Source organism: Neoarius graeffei, chromosome 1, assembly GCF_027579695.1.
Source record: "Neoarius graeffei isolate fNeoGra1 chromosome 1, fNeoGra1.pri, whole genome shotgun sequence".
Classification (NCBI taxonomy): Eukaryota; Metazoa; Chordata; class Actinopteri; order Siluriformes; family Ariidae; genus Neoarius; species Neoarius graeffei.
Window position 1 is genome coordinate 61,977,149 of NC_083569.1, and position 23,309 is coordinate 62,000,457.

Genomic DNA, 23,309 nt, shown 5'->3' on the forward strand with positions numbered 1-23,309 from the left:
CTTGCATTTTCCAACATGACAATGCCAAACCACATACTGCATCAATTACAGCATCATGGCTGCGTAGAAGAAGGGTCCGGGTACTGAACTGGCCAGCCTGCAGTCCAGATCTTTCACCCATAGAAAACATCTGGTGCATCATAAAACGGAAGATACGACAAAAAAGACCTAAGACAGTTGAGCAACTAGAATCCTACATTAGACAAGAATGGGTTAACATTCCTATCCCTAAACTTGAGCAACTTGTCTCCTCAGTCCCCAGACGTTTACAGACTGTTGTAAAGAGAAAAGGGGATGTCTCACAGTGGGAAACATGGCCTTGTCCCAACTTTTTTGAGATGTGTTGTTGTCATGAAATTTAAAAATCACCTAATTTTTCTCTTTAAATGATACATTTTCTCAGTTTAAACATTTGATATGTCATCTATGTTCTGTTCTGAATAAAATATGGAATTTTGAAACTTCCACATCATTGCATTCCGTTTTTATTTACAATTTGTACTTTATCCCAACTTTTTTGGAATCGGGGTTGTATTCAAAGGTAAGGTGGAACTGGGATTTATTTTATCCGTTTCAAAACAAAGTATTTTGTGTGAGTCGGCACAGATAAGTGACAAGTCTGCGTATGTTATATTTGCTTTTGAAGATTGAAATAAAAAAAAATTTTTAAATGATTTTTTTTTAATCAATCACCTGTGTATTTATACTAAAGCAATTATCCACCTCAGGCTCAGTGAATATTGGTCAATATTAACCTCGACTCCGTCACGGTTATTATTCACCAATATTCACTTTGCCTTCGGCAGATAATTGGCAATTAATATGAAACTGGGTTTCGCAAAATAGTCATTAAATTTGCATGTGTAATAGTGAAATACAATAACTACTTAAACCTGACAGCATAATCCATATGGAAAAGTGCAAGAACTCAATGTATACAATCTGAAGCTAATCAATCACGGTTTACATTTGTTTTCTTATGGATAAATTTCTACACCCTCAAGAGCACAAGTAGGACACGAATGTTTTTCCAAAATTACAGGATTTTCATGAAGACCAAATTTCTTATGTAAATGCTCTTATGAACTTTGTTATAAATAAGGCTTGATAAATGAGGCCCGCTGTTTCTGCCTGGTTAGTGGCCAGCTCAGGGCTTAATAATACAGATCACTTTCACTGAGCTTTAGGGTCGAAAGGGTATGGCCAGGGTAAGTGCAGCTCAAATAGGATCAAGACTGGTCTGTGTACTGCTGTAGCCAGAGAATTTATGATCTTCCCAGAAAAGGAGGTTGTGAAAAAGAAAGAGGTGAAGGCATGATCATGAGAAGACCTAGCGAGATTTTAAAGGGAGGGGGAAAAAAAAAATAGTGACGAGGAAAATCACACACACCAGCAAACAACCTGTTCTATAAACATGCAAAAACAAATGTTGACTCACCATTGGGCACAATAAACACTACAGGCATAACCATGCGTACACAAACATACACAAATATTTTAGAATCAACATTTCTAAATAGCACACCGCAATCAGAGACACTGTACAGACAGCAGAGTACTCACGCTCGAGAAATCCTGCACATAAGCAGAAGAGCAGCGAGTGATGCAAGACGGGGAAAGATGTTGCCAGAAAGTGGAGATGTCAAAGAAATTAAAAGTTTCTCAGAAATAAGAAAATGATAAAACATGGAAGATGTGTATGCACAAATGCTTCAACAAAAAGTACTCAATGATGGCAACATGGCTCTGTGTGCGACTTACTTCTCCAGGAGGGCCAGAGCGGTATGTGGGCTGACTCTCAGGTACTTGCAGGTTGGACGTCCATAGTCAGCGAGGTATGTTGGCCAATCCCACTGAGTAAAGAGATCCAACAGCTAGAAAAATAAGCGGGGAAATACAAACTTAGAGCAACTGAATAAGAGTACATAGAACAACATTACTACATGTTGTTTATTTTCACTCCATTTTGTTTTTATTTACTTTTTATTACACTCAACATTTTCAAGTATAATATGAACAGATTTTAAAAAAATATTTGGTATGTTTTGGCACTATTACAGTGCAATAACATTATCTGGAATGGAATGGAGAGTGAAAACTTCTTTTAAAATTATTCAAGTGCATCAAAGCAGATCAAATTCAGTCTGACTCCATCAGTCGCCCCTTACTGAAGCAAGCAGTTCAGTTTCCCCAATGTTATATAAGTGAGCAGGGCCTTTTAAATGAGATTACTGAGGAGGCACAAGAGAGAGAAACATGACAAAGCAGGGGATTAGTGAAGAATGGGGAGAGGTTAAAGAGAGAGAAGCTATTTACGCTTTTTCACCTTGTGAGTGGAGAGGTTTTGGTCGGCCTGTGACCCAGGCCTGACCTGATAATGACCTATGATTGCCCTGAAATCTATGGTCCATTACAAACCCAGTGACATTCAGCACACTACCAGTACCAACAATCCAATCCACTCCCCACACACACTGATCAGATGTACATACATACAGACAATTAAAGACACATTTATTCCTCCACAGATGGAAAAAGGTCCGTGTCCTGAAGTGAAAACATTCTTGTTTACATGTGTGTGACAGACAGAGATAAATTACCAAAAATCTGTCTGATCAAGTACACAACAAGGCAATCTCCAAACATCTCCGTCTGTTTTCTTACTCACACGGCATCACCTCAATTGCGCAGACACGAAAACACATACACCAGCATGTCCTAGTGTGGTGGCAGATAAGTGCCTGATTGTGATAAGTCAGATTTACATGCACAACTTGCAGATTTCTTTTTTTGGGGGGCTCCTCCTACACTAATGTACTGCAAATCTACCAGAAAATAATATTCACATTTTAGAAAACGAGAATGAGGGGTAGAAGAAAGAGAGGCAGGAGTGGAGGCAGGCATCGCCGTCAACCGTAACCCTGCATATACACAAACAAATGTGTGCATTCCAAACAACGCTGACTGGTTCATCACACACGTTCATGACCTGGGTTTCACCTCTCTGCTGAGCTCCCTCCCTCCGCCTTCACCTCCTTATGAACTTCCATTCGGTATCTCTACACGTCTCTCTCGCTCACCTCAGCGTGACCCTGTGGCGGTGTTATCGGCCCCACTTTCCTTGCTTGCTGAACAAACAGCGAGTTGGGTTGGGGAGGGGTGGATGATGGTGGATGGGACAGGCACTGGATTATCACTTCCTCTCATTCTTCCCAAAGAAAGAATGATAGAGAGAGAGAAAAAAAAAGACAAAATAAAGCATGACGCGGCACACGGAAGTGTTGACCTCGTTTCCCTTGTGCCCTCGTTCTCACCCCTAGCTCATATACACTCTCCCTCTCACTCACAGTGAACTGGGCATTTGGATAAGGGCTCTTAATGGTTATTCTGACTGCTGTATTTATTTGTTTGGAACGCTAGGGGAATTACCAATCTCGTTAATAGCCTAGAGGGGTTGCTGAACTGACCCTCTGTTTTTATTCTCCCAGATTTGTTGCCCTTATACAGTACTTTGAAAACACAAGATTTGATTTGCAGCCCAACGCAAGTTATAAATCACAGAACACAGTGTGGAATGAACAGGAATGTTGTGTAATAACTATATGCACACTAGTAACCATATCCCCTCATACACGGGATTGTGAAGGATCAACAAATTTGTATTTGATTATGCAGCATTATCAGTGGTAAGGATAACTTGAGATAATTCGGTTATACTTTATTTGGAATAACATTGCTGCATCTTACTACTAAACACACGTGCACATTCCTGTTCTCTGAGCATCCCTCCATCCAACCATCCATCCCTCTGTCCTCCCTAGAATCACACTTTCTTTCCATTAATTCTGCCGTTATCTCTGCCTTCATCTCCAGCTCTTTGTCCCTCACCTCTGGCTGGCCTCTGGCTTTCAGCATTGTTTGGTGCATTCTCTGGCATCGAGCCAGCAGCCTGAGGGCTTTCACAGGCCAAGTTCAGTTGAATTCAGCCTGAACAACAGCCACCAATAATAATAATAATAATAATAATAATAATAAAAAACTGTAAAATAGAATGATTGGCCCACAGAAGCAAAGAATAACAAACCCCAGTCCACTATAATCCCTTAAACAATTTTAGGAACCTTCTTCAAGGAGGAGCTCAAAAAAATATATATAAAAAGCTTTGAGAATAATTAAACAGGTATTAAAGTTACTTTGTGCTGGTAATGCTAACAATCCCACTAAATAGTGCTCATACAATCTACTTAACATGTCTTTTCAGTAATCTGAATGAATCATGAACTGTGATCTGAATGCAGTGATTTGGTTCTCAGTGCAACACTATAAGCCGGAACAAACAGCAAATCCAGATACTTAGTACAGAATACCTCCACTATGAGGTACCGATACCTCCAGTTACAAAGAGCCAACTCTCAACAGTTGGAAACAACATCAACACAATAGCAGTAAGAGAGGGACTGGAAAGAATATACTAAAGCATAAGCATAACCATCATGCTGCACAGAGAAATGTTATGCTTATTGATGCATCATCGACTGCATGTTGTTTCAGACCTCACAGCATTTTAATCACCTTTTAACAATGGAGCATGCCGTTTTATCACTCAAAAACGTGCCAAAAGAGTAACAGACGACACCCCTGGAAGCCACGCCCCCTTTTGTCATCTCACAATGGCTCGAGTTCCATCGATCCATCCATTATCCATAACCGCTTTATCCTGTTCTACAGGGTCGCAGGCAAGCTGGAGCCTATCCCAGCTGACTACGGGCGAAAGGCGGGGTACACCCTGGACAAGTCGCCAGGTCATCACAGGGCTGACACATACAGCATTTACATGCACATCCAAATCGAGCTACTGTCGGTAATCGAGCTAAGGGTCCCAGCAGGGGTGCCAGAGAAATCCAATCCTACATGCACACAAGGAAATCGAGCTATTGTGTGAGGTACATTGTGCACCCGAGCCACAGGTGGCGCTACATGCCCCATCGTGTTGGTACACTTCCGGTTGTCGTCATGAAGAGCTATTCAAGAGTATAAACAAAGTTATCAGTTCCGTGTTCTCTTCTGCTGCTCGCTACTACTACTGTTGTCATGCCGACCGAGGCTGTTGTGTTTCCCGCTTGTGGTCTCATCACTCGTCACTTCCGGAAGGGGCAGTGCTGAAGTAAGTAGCTCGATAGGGTTTACATGCACTAAGTAGCTCGGCTACAATCGCATAATCTAGGTCGCGTAGCTCGATTACGAGAAATCCAGTTCGGTTCGATTTCAGCCGAGCTAAGATGTTTCCATGGCATTTAGAACTTCGATTTCAGTCGAGCTACGGCAGAAATTCGATTTTCTCTATGTGCATGTAAACGCACTGATAGACACAGACAACCATTCACACACATTCACACCTACGGTCAATTTAGAGTCACCAGTTAACCTAACCTGCATGTCTTTGGACTGTGGGGGAAACCGGAGCACCCGGAGGAAACCCACGCGGACACGGGGAGAACATGAAAACTCCACACAGAAAGGCCCTCGCCAGCCACGGGGCTCGAACCTGGACCTTCTTGCTGTGAGGCGACCGTGCTAACCACTACACCACCGTGCCACCCGTCTCAAGTTCATTCATGCGAAATAAAACCCATCAATGTATCTTTGACTTTACTAACATTAGACATGTGTATAGTTAAACTCAGTTGATTAAATTTGCTAGGGATGAAAGATTTCTGGATTTTTGACCGAAAGTGGTCAAAAACCTGCACTTTCAACAAAACAAACAAACGGGGGGAGGGGGGGGGGAGGCTGAAGAGAAACCACCAGGCATTTGGGGAAAAGTATTTTAGTTAAGATGTAGACATTAGAAAAGTTTACATGCATCCTTTTTTTTTTAAATTAATTGACTGCTGTACATAACATTTTTCCTTGAGCAGGAAGCAAGAAAGCACGCAAACCTTTTTTTTTTTTTAAAGTGTCAACATCTTACCGAAACACAAGTGGCAGCTTCCCCCCCAAGCACTTGGTGTTTGCTGTAAAACCATGTATACATAAACACTTCAGTTTCTACATTTGACTCGTGATTGTGAAAGAAAATGTACCATGTGACTTCACATTTTCCCCTTTCCAGGGTGGGCAGGTCTGTTGATGGGATTTTAGGTATTGTTTCTCTAAATCAAAGCCTTCAAAAATAGCTTGAACATATTCCTTCACTACAACAAAAAAGTAACCAAGACTGCATCCATAAAAATCCTTGTTGGCATCTCTTAATTTTGCGATTTATCTACATAGCTGCCAACATTCCGAAATTGTAAACAGTAATACAAGGTTGGGTACTGAGTCTTGGTGGGGGGAAGCCCCCCCGCCGCCAAAGCTTTCTAGCAAAACTACCCTGAAAAATCACATTGAAACAAAAATAGTTTGACAAAATTTATTCTACAAACTAAACTATCATCTTACATTAATTTGCAAAGTTCTTTTCAACAATGTATGAAAATAGTCAGTGAATCAGGCAAAAACTTCAAACAATGCAATTGGCACATATAACTTTTGACAAAGTACACATTAGAGAAATACACTAGAGCTTACTCAGTCAACAGTTGATGTAATTGCACCACATAAACTTGGCAATATCTAACACCATTCATTCATTAGTCACAAACAAAAATGAATTATCGCCCTTACTTGACTTAGAAATGAAGGGAAACTCCTCTCGGTACGAGTCCTTGAAGCGCTGGCCCTTCCCCTTAGCCATGCTTTCTTTAGAGATTAGTACTACGCTACATCTTCATAACAAAAGCTTGAAACGCCATGCTTTGTTCAGAAACTTCGTGAACAAAGGCCAGATGATAGCGTGCCATGGATGATCTAATAGCATCATTGATTGGCTGAGAGAACAAGCAATAGCCAATGAAATTTGGCGTAGTATCTGCCGCTTGGAACGAAGCGGTGTTTTATCAAATACGAATCCCACCGGTAACAGACTTTGAAAATGACCCATGAAAATTGGCAAAATCGTATTTTATTGTAGTAAATTCGTATTTTCGTAATCAAAACGACAAATCGTAATAAATACGATTTATTCGTAGTAGTTGGCAGCTATGTATTGAAGGCTAAAAAGACAGGTCCTTTAAATCTGGCTCAGACAGCAAGTAGTCAATGGAATACATCGAGTTCATTTTTTTTTGCTTTGTCAGCTGAAGGAATTCAAGTCGGTGACTGACACCAGATGAGTTAATCTCCTCATCCTTTCAGTCAACATCATCATCTCCAACTCAAACCCCTTTCCTGCTGCCTAAATATCATTGACATCTTATCTGAACACTGACCTGGATTGACAGTTTCAGCTTCTGCTTTGTGATTGACCAACAACACCAAAAAAAAAAAGTCTATGCAAGTGGAAGCACTCAGCATGCCTACATGTGTGTGGGCCTTGCCAGTACTAGGAGAAGGAATGGAGGAGGTGGGAGGGCAAAAGAAAAAAAATACAGAAGAATCACTCAAGATAAAGGCTGAGTAAGATGGAGATAAAAAGGATGATCAGGGCTTGAAGCAGAGGGAAAGTGGCTCCCAATGCTGTTGACCATATTTCAGTTTGAATAGCAGCACTCTAAAATGGTCAAAGGTTATCTGAGGAGGTTATCGAGACTGACAGAGTTTAAGCTCCTGTCTTCTTCTGGTATGTTCAAAGCACTAAAGCGCAGTAAGGTGGAGAGGTAGCTCTGTCAGTCAACAGATATTATCCATTGTCAGAAAAGTGTTTTTCCCAGTTTGTCAGGTTGACATGAGATAAAGACTTGAAGGAGTCAAAGTAGGGAGACAGAACCGGTGGCTCAAAGAGGAAAAGAGAGAATGTTGAGAGAAAGCACACACACAAAAAAAAAAAACCTGGTGAATATGAAGAGCTGAGATAGACTGGACATTCTAAGAAACCAAAGGAAACTGAGCAAAGTAAGAACAACAGAATTGGACTAAAGAGCATTAACCTTGTAGACTTTCGAGTGTATCCAGGTCACCCACTGGTCAGCAAACAGACAAATTACAAACCGAGATGAAGGAAGAAAAAAAGGAAAATTCAAAATTGGACACTTCATAACACTACGTTCAGACTGCAACCTGAAACGACCCATATCCGATTTGTTGTGAAATCCGATTTTTTTGTTAGGCCGTTCACATTACCAATTATATGAGACTTGTATGCGATCTCCAATATGAACGGAAAACGACCCAAAAGTGTCCCGCATGCGCAAATTGACACGTAATAAGCACATCTACGTAATACGTTAAAAAAAAAAAAGCCATTGTTATTGTTTTCCACCAAAGAGGCGGGATTAGCCAACGCAGAATAGTGACGTTTGTCTCTTGTTGATGACGTGTAGGTCGCATGAATGCGACCTGTCCGGTCAGACTGCAGTCGCATGTGAAAATAACGGATATGCATCGGAATTAGGACCACATATCCAAGCGGCCTGGGTCGCATGTGAAAAAAATTGGACTTGTGTCGTTCAGATTGTCAATAACAAATCAGATACAGGTCGCATATGGGCAAAAAAAATCGGATATGGGTCGTTTCAGGGTGCAGTCTGAACGTAGTCTAAGTAACCTTCAGGGCAACTGCAGTGATTTCAGGACAGTAGAAGATCTGACCCGTATTATATTACAGAGTTATAAGACAGTTAGAGCCGGTCACTAATTTGATTGGATAAGTGGGATTCCAACAGTCTTTATATTTATTATGAACACACTGGGACACATCACTGTACAGTACCAGTCAAGACATTTGGACACCACTACTCCATCCATCCATTATCTCTAGCCGCTTATGCTGTTCTACAGGGTCGCAGGCAAGCTGGAGCCTATCCCAGCTGACTACGGGCGAAAGGCGGGGTACACCCTGGACAAGTCGCCAAGTCATCACAGGGCTGACACACAGACAACCATTCACACTCACATTCACACCTACGCTCAATTTAGAGTCACCAGTTAACCTAACCTGCATGTCTTTGGACTGTGGGGGAAACCGGAGCACCCGGAGGAAACCCATACGGACACGGGGAGAACATGCAAACTCCACACAGAAAGGCCCTCACCGGCCACGGGGCTCGAACCTGGACCTTCTTGCTGTGAGGCGACAGCGTTAACCACTACACCACCGTGCCGCCTACACCACTATTCATTCATAGATTTTCTGCATTTTGACCATTTTCTACATTGTAGAACAATAGTGAAGACATCAAAACTATGAAATAATATATGAAGCATATACGATGAAAAAAAAAAAGTGTTACAAAATATATTTCATATTTTAGCTTCTTCAAAATAGCCACTGTTTACCTTGATGACGCTTTGCACACTATTGGCATTATCTTAACCAGCTTCATGAGGTAGTCACCTGGAATGCTTTTCAATTGTACTGTGTTAAAAGTTAATTAAGCCAGTATCTCACTGGGCTGCGACAGCTTGCGACAAATTGTAAACGTCACTCGCGAGAGAGTTTCAAAAGCGTCTTGAAACATTCGCGGGGCTTCTCAATTTCCTCACGTGTCGCTACTTCGTCGCTGAAATTTTGAACGTGTTCAAAAAATTCGTGCGGCAAAATTTCTCTCAAAATAGCCGCAAATGCGTTGCTGGTGTCGCAAAGCCATCATGAACCCTTCTCAAGTCAGTTTCCGTGAGACAGGAAGTGCGAGTGTATCTCACTGGGCTGTGAAAGCCTGCGACTAGTTGGAGACAACAATAATTGTGATAAAATATACGAATATCAATTCAGTGGTGATTCCAAGTGAAAATAGTCACTAATTCGCATATTTTATCACAATAATTGTGTCGCCAACTAGTTGCAGGCTGTTGCAGCCCAGTGAGATACTACCCTTAGTGGACTAGGTTTTTTTTTTGCCTTTTTAATGTGTTTGAGATCAAACACTAAATAATACAGTAAACAGCTCTATTCCATAACTGTAGTAATCAATATTGTCAAGAAGCGCTCAACTAAGTAAAGAGAAACGACATCCATCATTATTTTAAGACATGACGTGACTTAATTAAGACAAATAAAGAAAAAACATTTTAATGAGAAGGGGTGTCCAAACTTTTGGCTGGTACTATACGAGTCACTTCACTTGCCTGCCTGGTGAGTGACTTCTTCTGGATCTACTTCTGCTCACAGAGCAAAAATAAACAAATTATTTGATCATATTGCGTCCAAGATGTCAATTACTCAATATTAATTTCTTATTTATAAAACTGTTGTATATAAAAAAATAAATAAATCACACTCGCAATCATGCTGCTCGACTGAATATCAGCACAGCTGTGATTACCTGCAGCTTCATCGCAGTCATGCGGATATTCATTCTAACCACACTCTTGCTTGTGAAATATTAATTATGAAATGGCGGACATAATTAAAAGAAATATTCTTCACACACCACCACTCTAAATCTAAAATCCCAGTCAACGACACCAATGACTAACATGAAGTATCTTTTCTCTCATGCTTTTCAAGCAATAAATATAATGAAACAACTAACTGATGACCCACATGTATGCTCAACTTTCCATTTTGTCACCTGCTACAAAGCAGCAAACCGAGCCCAGCACAAAAGGTTCACTCTGATTGGTTGATCTGGATGTGATCGCTGCATGGTGCCTCTGCACTGAACCCCAACTTGGGTCACACTACTGCGTTATCAGCCCTCATAGCCAGCAGGCTACATCAGGATCGAGTGAAAACAGAATTCGTCCTGGGGCCATTCTGTCTGACAAGTTCTAGACTCCGCCTGGGGAAGGAGTGGCCCCAAACTCACCTTCCTGTGCTCTCCAGAGAAGCAAAAGTTATCAGTGGGGCAATGGTGTGGTGAAATGGTCATGCAGACCACAAAAACACATACACTGAGAAAGAATAAAGCCCCTGGGACTGGGACACACACACGACTCAATAACAGATACAGGTTAATAAATAAATAAAAACTCCACGAAGACAGTCATAATGGTGTTATCTAAAGGTTTACTTAAAAATCGAAGGATAACGGGGGAAAAAAAAAGAAGCCATTTCTAGTCCTCTGGAGCATTATTAAAAAGACATTTTTCAGCATAAACCTAGCGTTGAATCCATCAGCCATGTTTATATGGTGTTTTGTCGCACACTCTTACGCAGCCTCTTGTCCAAATTTCTGATTTTGTACCACTGTCACGTGTACTTCCTTTATTAATTGGTCACTACGATATACAACATTCATTTCTTAATGTATTCAGATAAAAAAATATATATATATGAATCGTTTACGACTGCCCTTTTACTCAATTTAAGAAGATTGGTTTAAGTGCTTTCCTACTTGATATTTTTAAAGCAAGTTCTGGTTTTTAGCTCTGCTTGCTGCATTCTGCTCTATTCCCGAGTTGTTGTCAAGTCAAGTTTATTTGTATGGAGCACTTGCATGTGACGTCACATCCGATCCAGATTGTAAACAGACGCCACCTTGTCGGTCAAACGCCATATTTCCGCCTTCTACTTCTGCCTTTTGTTCTGGAAAACCCTACTATATACAATTCTACTACAACGTCAACTCCACTGAAAATCAATAAAACATAAGACGAGTGGAATCCTGTGTCCGAGTCCTTCCCTTTCAAGTGTGGGAAACCCATGATGCTCACATACACTTGACAGTAGGCTGCCACGGGACCCTGACAGGCGTGCAAAACGGATTGCTGCTATCAGGTATACCATATATACAGTAATAGTGATAGACTACTGATACTTGATCTAACTGATAATATAAAATATTCAACCATAATAGTGGATATACTTATATCTCAATACTTAAGTGACTTACCCGTCCAATGAGGATTATTTTCTTGTTTACAAGATGCCACATCTGAGTCGCTGACAAATCCTGAATTTCTGTAAAGATAACTGTCCAGAGATTTATAAGCACGCAGTGCTTCACCACTGAACAGCGAGGGAAAGTTAATGAGGTAATTATACACATCTGGGTATTCCACCTCTGGCAGTTCAATATCCACTGACACGGTTGTGAAAACTACGTCCGGTAAGCGATAAGGGTCACTAATCTGTAGGTCGTTTATTTTAGACATATATCTAGTTATCTGTTCATTAGAAAAATGAGCCGTGTAGTCCGTCGGTTGAAATTGATACATTTTGTACACGAGTGCAGCAGTATTCAGCTGTGTTTTTTACCGACAAGATGGCGGCTGTTTACATTCCGGTCACATGACTGCAAGAGGTCTATAGCGCACTTTCCACACAGAGTAGTAGCCATTTATGATGGCATGACCAAAAACAACACCTGTGAGACATTTCACTCAAGTTTCTTATCATACATCCCTCCTCTAAATTATATTCTATGCCATTTCTGATACTCGACACATCTAATACTTTTGTAACCTCCAAACTGCTACAAATGTGGTTGATTATAACATCTGCTTCCCTCATTTACAAACTCTCTTGGCGCTACTGGTATATCGCATTAGTCTTGGTCAGATCCTACCTTCTAGAAACACAATTTGCTTTATATAAATCTGAAACAGTCAGGGTATTACTCATAGTTCCGTATTTTGCCTTGATAATAACAGCTATTATTATTATTATTATCGGGGCGGCACGGTGGTGTAGTGGTTAGCGCTGTCGCCTCACAGCAAGAAGGTCCTGGGTTCGAGCCCCAGGGCCGGCGAGGGCCTTTCTGTGTGGAGTTTGCATGTTCTCCCCGTGTCCGCGTGGGTTTCCTCCGGGTGCTCTGGTTTCCCCCACAGTCCAAAGACATGCAGGTTAGGTTAACTGGTGACTCTAAATTGACCGTAGGTGTGAGTGTGAATGGTTGTCTGTGTCTATGTGTCAGCCCTGTGATGACCTGGCGACTTGTCCAGGGTGTACCCCACCTCTCGCCCATAGTCAGCTGAGATAGGCTCCAGCTTGCCTGCGACCCTGTAGAACAGGATAAAGCGGCTAGAGATAATGAGATGAGAATGAGATTATTATTATCATTTTCTTCCTTTTCACAGGCTGATCTTTGGTTTTAGTTTTAGCCAAGGAGCGAGTCATGACAAATGACCAAGGGTCCTGGGCGTTAATTTTTTCTCCACGATCAGGTTTCAAGCACTTTTCTCAGCATCCTTGCTGCTCCAAGCAGTGTTGTCTTCTGTAACATTGATGTTGCCATTTTAATTCCAAGCTTTTCTATCCATTTGCTGAAGTCAACCGTTACACAACCAAGCACACCTACGACCACTGGGATGACCATTACCGCTTATCTGCCAAAGTCTAGCTATTTCTCTCCTGAGGATCTTGATATTTCTTTATTTTCTCAATTTCCTTCTCATGGACCCTGGAATCACCTGGAATTGCAAGATCAATAATCTTGCACACTTTTTTGCCCTTCTTTTCAATTACCACAATGTCTGGTCTTCTGGCTTCTATCATATGGTCACACCGCACATTTACACCCCATAATATCATGACATCTTCATTTTCTAAAATATTCCCTGGCTCATGTTCATACCGTTTTTCCTTTCATTCTAACTTGTATTTGCCACAAAGTTTCCAATTAATTATTTTCCCCACCTTGTCATGCCTCCTCTTGTACTCTTTTTGTACCAACTTAGAGCTTATGTCAATGACAACTCCACACTCTTGCTCGCTCTCTCTCTCTCTCTCTCAGCAGTATCATCCTCCAGGATGGATTTTGGTTAAATTATTCACAGATGAAACAAAAATATTTTCAGTTCCAAATCTCTTACTCCTCACCCACCCATATCATCATGCTTGCTGGCATTGACAGACTTCTCAATTCACCTCAATGAAATTATTCCTCATCACTTGGTACAGATACCAATCTTCCCCTTCAACATCCATTCAAACCCACTCCCGGGTCTTCTACAGTGGTGCTTGAAAGTTTGTGAACCCTTTAGAATTTTCTATATTTCTGCATAAATATGACCTAAAACATCATCAGATTTTCACACAAGTCCTAAAAGAGAACCCAGTTAAACAAATGAGACAAAAATATTACATTTGGTCATTTATTTATTGAGGAAAACAATCCAATATTACATATCTGAGAGTTGCAAAATTACGTGAACCTTTGCTTTCAGTATCTGGTGTGACCCCCTTGAGCAGCAATAACTGCAACTAAACATTTCCGGTAACTGTTGATCAGTCCTGCACACCGGCTTGGAGGAATTTTAGCCCATTCCTCCGTACAGAACAGCTTCAACTCTGGGATGTTGGTGGGTTTCCTCACATGAGCGTCTCGCTTCAGGTCCTTTCACAACATTTCGACTGGATTAAGGTCAGGACTTTGACTTGGCCATTCCAAAACATTAACTTTATTCTTCTTTAACCATTCTTTGATAGAACGACTTGTGTGCTTAGGGTCATTGTCTTGCTGCATGACCCACCTTCTCTTGAGATTCAGTTTATGGACAGATTTCCTGACATTTTCGTTTAGAATTCGCTGGTATAATTCAGAATCCATTGTTCCATCAATGATGGCAAGCCATCCTGGCCCAGATGCGGCAAAACAGGCCCAAACCATGATACTACCACCACCATGTTTCACAGATGGGATAAGGTTCTTATGCTGGAATGCAGTATTTCCTTTCTCCAAACATAACACTTCTCATTTAAACCAAAAAGTTCTATTTTGGTCTCATCTATCCACAAAACATTTTTCCAATAGCCTTCTGGCATGTCCACGTGATCTTTAGCAAACTGCAGACAAGCAGCAATGTTCTTTTTGGAGAGCAGTGGCTTTCTCCTTGTAACCCTGCCATGCACACCATTGTTGTTCAGTGTTCTCCTGATGGTGGACTCATGAAGATTAGCCAATGTGAGAGAGGCCTTCAGTTGCTTAGAAGTTACCCTGGGGTCCTTTGTGACCTCGCCGACTATTACATGCCTTGCTCTTGGAGTGATCTTTGTTGGTCGACCACTCCTGGGGAGGGTAACAATGGTCTTGAATTTCCTCCATTTGTACACAATCTGTCTGACTGTGGATTGGTGGAGTCCAAACTCTTTAGAGATGGTTTTGTAACCTTTTCCAGCCTGATGAGCAACAACGCTTTTTCTAAGGTCCTCAGAAATCTCCTTTGTTCGTGCCGTGATACACTTCCACAAACATGTGTTGTGAAGATCAGACTTTGATAGATTCCTGTTCTTTAAATTAAACAGGCTGCCTACTCACACCTGATTGTCATCCCATTGACTGAAAACACCTGACTCTAATTTCACCTTCAAATTAACTGCTAATCCTAGAGGTTCACATACTTTTGCCACTCACAGATATGGAATATTGGATCATTTTCCTCAATAAATAAATGACCAAGTATAATAATTTTTGTCTCATTTCTTTAACTGAGTTCTCTTTATCTACTTTTAGGACTTGTGTGAAAATCGGATGATGTTTTAGGTCATATTTACACAGAAATACAGAAAGTTCTAAAGGGTTCACAAACTTTCAAGCACCACTGTAACACCGAGCTCCAAGTTCGATAATACACCAGATGGTGGCCTGAACTTTTTTTGAAGAAGAAGAGGAGCTCCTCAGCATCCTTCATACGTCCATGAGTGACAGCTCAACACAATCTTGCCTGCAACTACTTCACATGCTAAGCACGCAAACCAAACACACACCTACGGTATTCACACAACACTGTTGTTCCTACCCAGCCTGCACCCTGATTTTGTCTCATCCGTTTATCATGTTAATCCCAGATAGCATAAATTCTGTATTTTTGTCTGAATAATTTATACATCTATTAAACTGTGGGTGGTAAAAGAGAGCAACTGGACTTGCTTGAAGATTCTTGAAGACGTTTCACCTCTCATCCGAAAGGCTTCTTCAGTTCTTCATGAAGTTCTTCTCACCTTTCGGATGAGAGGTGAAACGTCTTCAAGAATCTTCAAGCAAGTCCAGTTGCTCTCTTTTACCACCCACAGTTTACTATGACCTGGATGACTGAGAATCTTCACAGACTTATACATCTATTGTTCTTTAAACTTTTATAAAAAGTGCACTTGGCTGAAAAAGACGTGCTATACAGATAAACGCATTATGATTATTCCTAACGAATCGGAGAAAAACAGGTGATGCAAATCACGTACTGTATAATATATAATGGTTTTCAGGGTCACAGGGCGGCCTTCTTTGTGATTTTGTTTTGACACTTGTTTAGTAGAGTTGCAGAGAGTAATTCATAGAAGTTTGACAGAAGGAGTATGAATTAGCCTGAGGAGGACATGGCCTCCCTCTCACCTTCCTGCCTATTCAGACAAGGCAGAGTTATAACTGGGGCAAAACCTGGCTCACCTTCGCATGCACGTGTGCTAGAGTGGAAGCATACATGCTGCAAAGTGACTCCAGTTTCTGTTGAGAACATTCCATGACTGTGGGTCACGTAGCATGTATGAGAAAGGAGAGCAAGAAGAAACAACGGTCACCATCACTTCATATCAGTGACCTCAAAACATGAGGGGGGAAGGGGGCGGGGCTTCCAGGTGACATCCGTTCGTATTGAGGAGTTCAAATCACCTGCGTAAACTCGTCCAAATTCATGTGAATTAGCTCATTTTATTCCAGGAAAAAAAGACTGCTACCAAAAACAATGCATAACTGTAGTTTAAAAAAAATAAAATCACTGGATATCATGGTAGTGCAGTAGTGTGTAAAACTATTGAATTATTATATTATACAAATCTAATGCAGTCACACATGAAGAAAAGTGTAATGACATGGGACATCTCTCCATCTGCATCAACACAGTGAGAGGACTAGATGAGAGGAAGTAAATAAAACATGCATCGGTAATCGCAGTAATTGTTCAACTGACGTGTAGCAGTTTTTTCTGTTTGCATGTACCAACTGGGCCATTGAGAACCACCCGACCAATGAAGCATGAGGGAAAACTGCATTGCTCTGTTTTTTTAGGCATGTTTTGAGTTGCTGGCAATTAATAAGTGTTTGACAAAGCAGAGTATGAATTAACTTGGGGAAGACGTGGCCTCCTTCTCACCTTCCTGTCCATTCAGACAAGGCAGAGTTATCACCAGGGCAAGAGTGCGATGGAACGGTCAAAGCTATGTGGTGGTCACAAACATCTAAACTGAGAGTGAAGCAAAAAAGTAAAAAAGACAATAGATAGGAAGGTCTCGTGGTCAGGCATCATGGGAGAAAACGCCAGAGAGATGCATGGGGTATTCCTCAACAAATCTCCTAATGCATGTCTTTCTGAGGGTACAGATGCTCATATTTCAATAATGTGACAAGGTGTGAGAACACCAAACTGGTTTTGACATTGTGAAAATGCTGACATTAAGTTATTTAAAAAAAAAAAAAAAAACCCAAGAACCCCCAGATTTTTCTGTGAATTAAAAAAATAAAAATCTTGTGTTGATGATTCCAGAAACCAAAAAGCATCAAAAATGTCTGCATTGATATTTATTTCTTTAAAAATGGCATCTTTTAAAGACTTACTGGAATGGGACTAAAGGAACTTGGCAAACTGCTTTTGCATCTGAGGCGAAACAGTGAAGATTGTGTGCATGCACAAGAGCAAAATATCACAATGTTATTTTTTAGATTAGGCTGCTTTGAAAACACATCGATAGCGGTATAATCAGTTAAGTTGAAGCTTTTTGTGTGAACGTACAACATGGATAACCCTTGCGATGAGGGTCAGAGAAAGGCTACTAACCAAAGTCCACTTACTCAGTCACCACACCATGAAGATAAATAGATAAATAGATGCCAGAAGGGGGGGGGAATCATACAATTGGAGTGAGCGTCGGCCATTTAAGACAAAGTCACGTTAGTGCTTGTTCTTCCACTGGAATTCACCAAAAAACCTATTTACAGATCTGAGTGGCAATGAAAACAGCATTAGTGATTGACCTACCACACATCAGCTTTCCAGTAAGAGGCAATGAGGGTTGAAATTGCGGTCATAAGGAAACAAAAACTATTTTTCCATCAACTGTCAGAGAATATTTTGAGAAGGAAACAAGGAAATAAATGGCAAAAAGAATAAAAGGAAAAGGAAATGACAAAAAGATCATATAATTTTGAAAAGAAAGAAAGCCTAGATGTCTTAAGACAGTTTATACCAAACATCCATGGTCAGCACAAAATAAATGTTTGGGAGAAGACAAAGTGGAGCAGACAGAGTAATATGAGGAGGGAAGAAAATGGAAAAATGTATCCATTTCTGTCCCCCAGCAACCTAGGCTGTTCTGTCAGGACACAGTTCCACGTGCTGAACTGAGCTGACGGTGAGCTGGAGTGTTAAAGATAGAAGAGCTCAGACTCTAGACCCTGAGAGACTCCCTTGCTGGACAGAGGCCAAGGTGACTTGAGGGTCAGCACTCGGTCTTCTCGCGTGTGCTCTACGGGTGTATGCATTACACACAAAGCTTTACGGCTTTAACATACAACTCTCTCCCCCAACACTGCCAATTTTCACAGAAAGAAGGAGAAATGAAGGGAATGAACAAGAAAAGGGAGACAGACGGATAGCACGTCAGGCTTATCATCCATTGGCTCCAGGGAAACGCAAGCAGGGTCGGCCGGAGGCCACTTGACTGGCCCTCCCCTTCTCCCTCACATATTCTCTCTCCGTCTTCACTCCAAGACGGAAAGACAGGAAGAAGGCTGGAGAAAGTGATTACACCTGGTCTGGTTCTGGCGGTTAAGTACAGGAAGGTCAGCCAGCGTGCACTGAGGGCAGGATGAGTTCACAGCCCCACACACTTGTCTTTCTATTTTGCCGTCTCCTCCCTCTTTTTCCCCTCCATCCTTTTACTTTCTCTTCTGCTTTCTTCTCGGTGCTGTTCCCCTGAGTGAAGACTGCCATTTGAGTAATTAATTCAGACAGTTTTAGTTGCACTTATCTTTACATTTGCATCATCTACCAAGTGGCCTCACCGAGTAGTGCTAACTGCTCGTTAATGAACAACCAAATGTTTGATATGAAGGTTCACCCTGAAATTTATCCGGTTATTAACTATCTACACTCTGTCTCCACAAGGCATCGTAGGCCCAACCATCTGAACCACACATTCATGACTCAAACATCTGACGACACTCCCAGCCGGTGTCTGTTTATTGCCCATCCTTAAATCTGATGACAGGGGAAAATTTTTTTTTTTTAAAAAGGAACGAGTTGGGGAGCATGGCTGTGGGGTTGGTAAGCTACAAGTCCCTCATCCTTTATACTGTGGTGGCTTGTTATTCAACTTTGTCAAGGTGCACGATGTCCACAATGAGGTCACAACTCTGCAATTCCAAAATATCAAAACCACCAACCCCAAAATTCTAGAACTCCATGTACCGTGAGATTTCAGTCTGATGGAGAGTAACATCTTAAATAAGTAATTGGTTGTTACCATATAAATATTTCAAAGTTGAACTCATCGGAGATTCAAATAATGAACAAGATCGGTTAAACACTTCATTACTTTGCTAAGGAAGGATAATGGTCTGTCAACGGACGTGCTTCATCTAGGAAAGACTAGATCTGAAAAACCTATCAATACGTACTTGCAGAGACAGCATCACAATGCTAGCACGCATGAATTATGAGCTTCAGTGTGCATCTTCGTGGAACTCTAACCCAGGCCTGGGATCACAACCAATCATCCTGTCATCTTTGTCCAAAAGCAAAACATCCCCAACTATCCACTCCTGATATGTGGCTGTTTTGAAAGAGATGTTCTGCTGAAAGAGACATTTTGGAGGGATTCATTGCCCTGGTATGTCACGATGTCTTCACTGCATGGTAGAGAGAGAGAGAGAAAAAGGGACAGTGTTCAGTACTCTGGAGTGAGCCAAACTAAAAAGAATCAGTTGAGACTTCAGCATCCATCTTCACCACAAGAACACACACAGTGTGTCATCCTCATGGGGGTGAAGAGTACTCTGATGCAAAAAGAGATGTCAACCCCCTGCATGGTAGAATCTTTGCTCCCTCAGCGACTCCATACAAGCAGGGCAGCTCATCAGTCTGACCCCTGGAGACCTGTGACAGGACCTTAAACAGGCCTTTCACTGCCACACACTGGCAGGCCATTGAGAAAGAGCAGGGGAAACAGAGTTAAGCATGACACACTCTGGCCACTGAGAGGAAGCAAGACAGAACAATTACACTGTGACACCTGTCAGTGGCTTGTTTAGCTGTCTATGGCGAGATGGCAAGACGACTGGAATTGTCCCACTTCCTTTTCTTCCTCCACTTATCCCTTCTACTTTCAGCTCTAATTCTTTCATCATATCCCGACTTTATTTTTCTGTCTTTGCCTGCGAAAGAACAAGAAAACCTGAACTTCTCCATAAATTCTGGAGCCCCACATAGATCTAGTTTCTGATTTTTATCCAGACACTTTCTTGAAGGCACCATGCAGAGTTGACATACACAAGGTGCAGGTCTAGAATATAATGAGAATAGCACAAGCCAGATGGTTTCGTCCTCCATTACTGCTAAACTACACTCCTCCACTTTCCTCCGGTCTGTCTGACCCCAGCTACTGAACCTTAGAGGTTGTGGGTTCAACGAAAGCTGTGCTTGACCTACTTGTGACTCGTATTCCATTAGAAACACAAACACATGCTCAACCCAAGGCCCAGTCCATCCTTCTGACGTCACTGCCAGAGAGGTAGTCGTCCTACCCCTCTCTCACTTACTCTGTTTACCTTTTCCCTATTCCTTTTTCTTCAACCCAGCTCCTCAGGTTCAGGCAGACTTGTGCTGCTAAAAACAGGGAAAAAGAGTCTTTTCGTGCTGCTTACTTTCTGAGCACAGAAACTCAAAATCTGATCGCTTACTGCACTTACATGGCAAGTGATCAGTGCATCATCGCTATGATGTATGATGATAGAAATCAGTGAAGGTTTCGGTCATCTGTGAAGCCTAAACACAGGGTGACAAATTTCGCAACTAAAAGAATCAGTTGTTCTAACTACATACCAACACATTAAGTAAATACTGATAAATAAGAAGTGAAAATGTGTGGGTGGAAGAGGTGATCAGGTGCAAGAGACAGACAAGCACAGAGATGCTTGGGCCAAGCAGAGTGGCACTAGACTTGCTCTACTGGGAAATGTCCAACACCAACTAGGGGAACTCCCACATTATTGAACTTGCACAACGGCAGAACTTCGTGATTATAAATTTAGTTGTAAGAATTCCCAGAACTCAGTTTGGCTTTGATGCTTTCGTTTTCTTTTAATAAAAGTTCAATTCCGGTCAAACACTTTTTAAACCAAGAATTATGAAGAGAGAAATGGAACAAAACCGCAATATGGAGAGAGAAATTTTTGTCATTTCAAGCGACAATGCAAAATGTACAACTAACGATGGAAAATGCAACAAGCAGAATTCAGATATCCGGGAATTATGTCCCTTTCCATGCTATTCGGAAGCAACTTTGCCCAACATTCTCTCTGACTAGCTGTAAGCCATGATACATGCGAGCAAACACCATCTGGCAGGTTGACTCTACAGTTATTTAGCTTCCATAAGGCTCTACAGGTGTTTTGTTTTTTTAAATCCTAGTCCCTACCTGTAATAGTTCAATAAAGTAAATCAGCACTTACTGAAGGAAGGAACATGGTGTCACAGCACTGCACAAGCTCTCATGTGCCCTTTCTTTGTCCTATAGGCTTCATATCTGACCACATGCTCCCCTGCTTAAAAGTAAAAACTGCCCAGTTCTGCCACCTTTATGCGAGATCATACCGTACATAATCCCAGTCCTGATGCATAACTCTACTGTGTGCAGGACTGTGGGGAACAGAACAAAGTAGGTAACTGTCCCCCATTTTCACCCCTTTTGTTGAACTTTGGGGGGAAAAAAAAAATCTACAGTGTAGGTGGTCAATTATGGGTTCAGTCGAAGTTCCAAACCAGTGGCACAACATTAAGGACTCAAAAAGTTTAATAGCAGATCTGCCTTGTTTACTGGGGGGAGGACATTCTTCACATTCCCTTCCATTCCTTGGCTGAAATTTGGAACCAGAAATCTGGAGAGAGTCAAAAGCTCCAAGCTGTTTGGTGTGCACATCATGGAGAAGCTGACCTGCATCCTCAATACAGTTGTGCTCATAAGTTTACATACCCTGGCAGAATCTATGATTCTTTGACCATTTTTCAGAGAATATGAATGATAACACAAAAACATCTTTTCCACTCATGCTTAGTGGATGGGTGAAACCATTTATTGTCAAACGACTGTGTTTTCTCTTTTTAAATCATAATGACAACAGAAACTACCCAAATGACCCTGATCAAAAGTTCACATACCCTGGTGATTTTGGCCTGATAACATGCACAGAAGTTGACACAAATGGGTTTGAATGGCTACTAAAGGTAACGTCCTCACCTGTGATCTGTTTGCTTGTAATCAGTGTGTGTGCATAAAAGCTGAGTGAGTTTCTGGGATCCAGACAGACTCTTGCATCTTTCATCCAGCCACTGACGTTTCTGGATTCTGAGTCATGGGGAAAGCAAAAGAATTGTCAACGGATCTACGGGAAAAGGTAGTTGAACTGTATAAAACAGGAAAGGGATACAAAAAGATATCCAAGGAATTCATAATGCCAGTCAGCAGTGTTCAAACTGTGATTAACAAATGGAAAATCAGGGGCTCTGTTAAAACCAAGCAAATGCCACAAAGTATCTCGCCTACAATACGCCAAACAGCACAGAGACAAGCCTCAAAACTTCTGGAACAAGGTAATTTGGAGTGATGAGACCAAAATTGAACTTTTTGGCCACAACCATTAACATTACATTTGGAGAGGTGTCAACAAGGCCTATGATGAAAGGAACACCATTCCTACTGTAAAGCATGGAGGTGGATCGCTGATGTTTTGGGGAAGTGTGAGCTACAAAGGCACAGGAAACTTGGTCAAAGTTGAAGGAAAGATGAATGCAGCACGTTATCAGCAAATACTGGAGGCAAATTTGCACTCATCAGCCCAGAAGCTGCGCATGGGGCGTACTTGGACGTTCCAACATGACAACGATCCAAAACACAAGGCCAAGTCGACCTGTCATTGGCTACAGCAGAACAAAGTGAAGGTTCTGGAGTGGCCATCTCAGTCTCCTGACCTCAATATCATTGAGCCACTCTGGGGAGATCTCAAGTGCGCAGTTCATGCAAGACAGCCCAGGAATTTACAGGAACTGGAGGCTGTTTGCCAAGAAGAATGGGCAGCTTTACCATCTGAGAAAATAAAGAGCCTCATCCACAACTACCACAAAAGACTTCAGGCTGTCATTGATGTTAGAGGGGGCAATACACGGTATTAAGAACTGGGGTA

General features: G+C 41.6%; 1 protein-coding gene across 4 annotated transcripts in view; it reads right to left on the reverse strand.

Annotated features, from left to right (window-relative positions):
• Window positions 1–23,309, reverse strand: part of exoc6b (exocyst complex component 6B) — a 241,432-nt gene that overhangs the window by 17,827 nt on the left and 200,296 nt on the right. For all 4 annotated transcript variants that reach the window (XM_060936134.1, XM_060936143.1, XM_060936117.1 and 1 more), the window contains one exon: window positions 1,762–1,874. In XM_060936134.1, the coding sequence (XP_060792117.1) occupies window positions 1,762–1,874 (113 nt within the window). The remainder of the gene's footprint in view (window positions 1–1,761; window positions 1,875–23,309) is intronic.